This window comes from Acanthamoeba castellanii (assembly GCF_000313135.1).
Source record: "Acanthamoeba castellanii str. Neff unplaced genomic scaffold scf7180000084646, whole genome shotgun sequence".
NCBI lineage: Eukaryota > Discosea > Longamoebia > Acanthamoebidae > Acanthamoeba > Acanthamoeba castellanii.
The window spans coordinates 88193-93108 of record NW_004457582.1 but is presented as its reverse complement, the minus strand read 5'-3'; the positions used below and the strand labels follow the sequence as shown (position 1 = coordinate 93108).

Genomic DNA, 4916 nt, shown 5'->3' with positions numbered 1-4916 from the left:
AAGAGCTCCAATGACGGAGAGGAAAATAAAAACAAGCCCTTCACTGTGCCAAAAAGTCCGCCCATAAGCCTATTGGCCAAGGGGGCAGAGGGCTTCGAATTTTGGTTGGTGCATTGGGCGGTGTGGTTGGGGATTGGGTTAGGGGGGGAGCAAGGAAGGCTGTGGGGGACAACTGATGTAGTGTGACAGCTAGCTGTAGACATTACACCAGTTGCACCCAATGGTTGATGAGTGCAAGGATCTCCATTACAACCACAAAATGAGATCCATTTTGGTTTTTGGTAGTGACTGTGTTGTTTGTGGCCAAAGAGTAGTGGTTGGGTTGATGTGTGAGCATGGCTTCAGGGTCAGGCCCTGTCTCGTCGTGAGGCCAGCAGATGCTGTAGACACTGCACCCACATATCTGGCACATACGCAAACAACACAACAATGTTCAGCAAAACCGTGATCTGCCCTTATTTGAATGTAATGGCCAGAGGTTCTTACCACGAACGTCCGGCGTGGCGGCCACCAGGTCCAGCGTACGATCGCCCGAGTACGGCTTGGTGTAGTAGATGGACAGGGCCAGCCCCTCCTCGCCGGGCCGGCCGTGGCGCATGAGAATCGGCGTCTTGAAGCCCTTGCAGATGTCCACCACCTAAGCGCGTGTCCGTCAGTGCTGATTGTTTTTTTAACTCCGATGACTTGCCGGGGCGAGTAGTGGGTACCTGCGAGAGGCCGATGGAGCGACAGTCCTTCTTGGCCTTGAGCGATCGGTCGAGGTGGCGGTAGACGAGGATGGAGGTGAGGTCCTCGCTCAGACAGACCGACCGCTGTCGGCGCGCGCCCTTGAAATTCTTGGTGCCCTTCGTGTTGCGGCAGTACTTGGTAAAAATTCCTCCTGTGGTTGCGGTCACATTACCAAGAGTCGTAGTAGTAATAATAAAAAACACAAAAAAACGTGAAATGAATAAAAGAGATGAAATGCAAAAAAATTACCTGTTTGGAGGATGCAGATGTCTTTCATGCCCAGGCTCTTGCCGAACACGGAGACTCGGTTGTACTCCCCGCTACCACCCATGACGTCCAGAGAACGCTGTGTAACGATGTGTTAGAACTTTGTGACAAATGAATAAAAGAAACGAAAAGAGCGAAAGCGAAGCCGTACGCGACGTGCGCCGCGGCGCCACGAAGACGGCGAGGGGGTCGATGGACCCTTGCCGCCGCCACCTTCGCTTCCGGACCCTCCGCTTCCCCCGGTCCAGCCGTCGTCATCGTCGTCCGAGTCCTCGTCATCATCGTCCTCGTCGTCCAGCTCGACCTCCGCCTCGATCTCCCCGTCCTCGTCGCTGCTGTCGCTGTCTTCTTCGTCATCGTCCTCTTCATCATCGTGGCTGCTGAGCTCGTCCTCGGTCGTCGTCGCGCTCGAGGCCGCCTCACTTCGCTGGTGGCCGCTCTCCGCCTGTTCGGTCGTGCGCTGACGCCCGCCGCCGATTCCGATCTTCGTCGTCGCGCCAGCGGCGGCGTCGGTGGTGGCAGGCATCGTCGCCAGGGCCGTGTAGTGGAACGTGCGGCTGCGCCGCTTGTTGGCCGCGTCGTTGTTGAGGCCCTCCCCGAATCGGTACTTGGCCCACGACGTCGTTGTCGACGGCTTTTGCTCGCCGCTGCCGACACTGCTGACGTCAGCAGCAACACCACTAGCACCACCACCAGCGGCGCCGGCGGCGGCGGGCGGCTGTGGGAGGAATCGGGGCGAACGCGGTGGTCGCGGCGGCAAGGCGGGGCCGGGCCGGGCTGGCAGCGGTGGCGGAGATGTGGGGCGGCCGCCGCCCTGAAGCGGGGCCGGGTGGGGCACGGACGCCGACATCGCAGTGATCGCCGACCCGCCGGACCGATGGTTCGACAGCATGCGCGGCGCGCCGAGCGGCGACTCTATTATGATGGTATACGAGGAATGTGAACATGGAATGGAATGTGGTGATTGAAATGGTGGTGCGCACCCGAGTTGAAGCGGGGGAGACCGACGACCGACGTCTTGCGTTCGAGGCCCCAGCTCCGCTTATCGTTGATGACCCGCGGCTCCACCTCATCTCGCTCTTCGCGCGCACTCACCACATCCTTCACGCCAATAATACCACCAGCACCACGTCAGCGATGAGGAATGTGCCCATGAATGCAATGGAACGCGCGTGGAATGTTCAGGAATGGGGTACGCACGCGCGTGACGGGCAAGACGATGTCCGAGTGCGAGGGGAACTTGCTGCCTTTGCGGAACTTCTTCTCGCTGCCCTTGCGCAGGAACCGTCGCTTGGAATCGGAGCTGCCGAGCGACGAGTTGAGGTCGGGACTTGACTTGATCAGCTTGGTTCGCATGCGCAGCTTCTTGCTCTTCTTCTTGCGGAAGTCCTCCCCGGTGGGCTGGCCGGCCTCGTCCTCGCTCTCCCCGGCACCGTTCACGCCCTCGCCCTGCTGCAGTCCCGTTCTGCACATCACAAAGCACCACACGCAACACGCAACACGACACATACGCCACGGAACGAGCATGAGAAAGGAATGGAGTGCGATGGTCCCTGGAAGGGTGACTTGGGGGCGTACGCAGCGTGCATGACTGAGTCTCCGGCGGTGTCGACGGCCAGTGCGCCGGTGGCCACGCTCACGATCGAAATCTGCGACAGGTGAGGCGTAAGCCACCTGCCTAGAGGGAGATGTGGGCCTGTAAGATTAACGTGAACGTGGGGTGGCGTGCCTCTTTTCGGACTTGGTTGCGAGCTGCGGCATACTTGATGTCGTAGTAGACCTTCAGGTTGATGATTTTGTTGTCCGGCTTCTGCACGTTCTGGCCGAACAGTGTGTGCAAGTCTGCAAAATGGACCTCGTATCGACCCTGTGCCATGCGTGTGCGCAGGGTGGAATGACGATCAGAATGGGCCACTCAGCTGAGATGGGGGTGGCAGGGGCGCACGAGCAGCGGGATGCCTGAGGGGAGCATGAGCTCCGATGGCGTGGTAGCGTCGTGCTTCTGTTTCCGCTGCTTCTTTTTCTTTTCCTCGAGCGCCCTCTCCCTCAGTTCGCTGTTGTGGCGCCACAATGCAATCACGAAGAGCGAACGCTCAAGGTTAGCTCGTGCGACCACTTGTGGTATTTCAGGAATGTCGGGTACCTCTGCAGTTCGACGGTCGCCGTAAGCTTGGTGACCCACTTTTCTCGTTTCGGCTGTATGGGCGAAGAGTTTGGTGCTTGTTCGTTTAGCTCCGAATCTACACCAAGCTTTCAACTCCGAACAAGTACCGAGGAAAGCGTACAGTGGACGAGGCCTTGAACTGGAAGGTGCGAAGCTCGGTCACGACCTTGAACGTGGCGTCCTTCTCGCGCTCAACAGCCAAAATGTCGCAAATGTCGATCACGTTGACCGGAAACGCGTCTCGCGATGTATCCTACACATTCATGTGCGTGTTACAACAAGAAGCGGGAAAAGAGAAAGAGAACGTTTGTTGGACGACTGGACAAGGGGAGCGCACCCGCATGCACAGGAGCTGGTTGTCGGTGAGGACGAGCGTTCGCGTGACCCACTTGACTGGACCCTTTTTTTCCACCTCGCCCAACCGGATGATCTCCGCGTAGTCGTTCTGTAACGGAAACAAATGAGCACTTTTGCTCAATCGCACACGCACACGCACACGCACACAACGCAGGTACGCACCAGTTTTGGCGGCTCGGTGCTGCCCTTGAGGAACTCGGTGTTGTTGATGATTTGTCGCAGCTCGTTGACAATCGTGGGTCGGTCCTCCTCCTGCTGGCTGTACAGCACCACCCTGTTTTTTTGTTGCATTTCAAAGAGTCAAAATTTCTTTCTAAGTTGACCTGAGTGGGTGGGTGTGTCGTGTGTGTCGTGTGTGTCGCGTGTGTGCGCGAGAGCGAAATGAGTACGGGGTGAGGTCATGAAGGTGAATGTGAAAGCAGCGCGAGTCCTGTTCTGACAAGGTGACCTTGTCCAGTATTTCGAATGGCATGTGCAGGTACGCCTGTGGGGGTGGAGGGAAGGAGGAGGGCCATGTCAAACGACCACGCGGGGAAAGGGGGTTGATGAGCGGCGGAGAGCGTGCCTGGCCCTTCTTGCCTACGCCGACCCGGCCGTGGAGGTAGTCCAGCTGAGCAAAAAGAAAAAGTGAAAGGTCAGAGTGCGACGGCAGCGGCCGCTGTCGTGAGGAGTGACTTCTCATTCAATACAAATGAAAAAACGAAAGGGCAACAGATGGAGCGAAAGCGAAGAGAAGAGGGTGGAAGAACGAAAGCGAAAGCGAAAGCGAAGGAGGGGGGGGGCAAGAGAACCTGAAGGACGCCGTATTTGAACTTGCCCTTCCTGAGCTTGTAGACCCCGAAGTTGAGGTACCACTTGAGGAAAACCTTCAGCTCGTTCTGCATCTCCCGCTTCGACCCAACGGGCGCCGGCTGCCGTGGCGTCGATGACGAAGAAGAAGAGGAAGAAGAAGGAGGCGAGGGCGTAGAAGACATCGATGTAGATTCCCCGAGTGGATTGCGGGGACTTAGGCCTCCATGAGATGATGGAGGCTGTAGCACTGACATCATGATTTCGGCAACCTAATTATTAAATTGAATAAAATAGATGAAGATCAAATCTAGCTCCTCCGGCCCCTGTTGGCCCACAGGAATCCAATAAATAAAGGAATAATAGAATTATCAGGAATGCGAGCAACGTCCGTAATAAAGTCAAACGCGGAAATAACCGAGGGCAGAATATCTAAACCATTCGCTGCTCCACGGCTGCCCGCTTCGTAGTAGGCACTCACGGTGTTGCGTCGTGTACACGGGGTAGCGGTCTGGAGAAGAAAGTCTGACACATCACCACAGCATGGGCAACGATCAGAGTATCCCGCCACACACCGCGTGAAGGTACCAACAAAGGCAAACAATAATCT

The 4916-nt window shown here is 57.0% G+C and overlaps 1 protein-coding gene across 1 annotated transcript; it reads right to left on the bottom strand.

The window, feature by feature from the left end:
• Nucleotides 1-347: 347 nt before the first annotated feature.
• ACA1_099100 (PH domain containing protein) lies at nt 348-4401 on the bottom strand (the record flags this gene model as incomplete). The annotated part of the gene is made up of 17 exons (XM_004343603.1): nt 348-380; nt 494-637; nt 708-880; nt 979-1075; nt 1148-1911; nt 1980-2097; nt 2197-2461; nt 2575-2645; nt 2738-2863; nt 2942-3050; nt 3140-3192; nt 3282-3413; nt 3498-3605; nt 3680-3791; nt 3907-4001; nt 4101-4127; nt 4309-4401. 17 exons carry the CDS (start codon nt 4399-4401, stop codon nt 348-350), a joined length of 2520 nt encoding a protein of 839 aa, XP_004343653.1.
• Nucleotides 4402-4916: the final 515 nt, after the last annotated feature.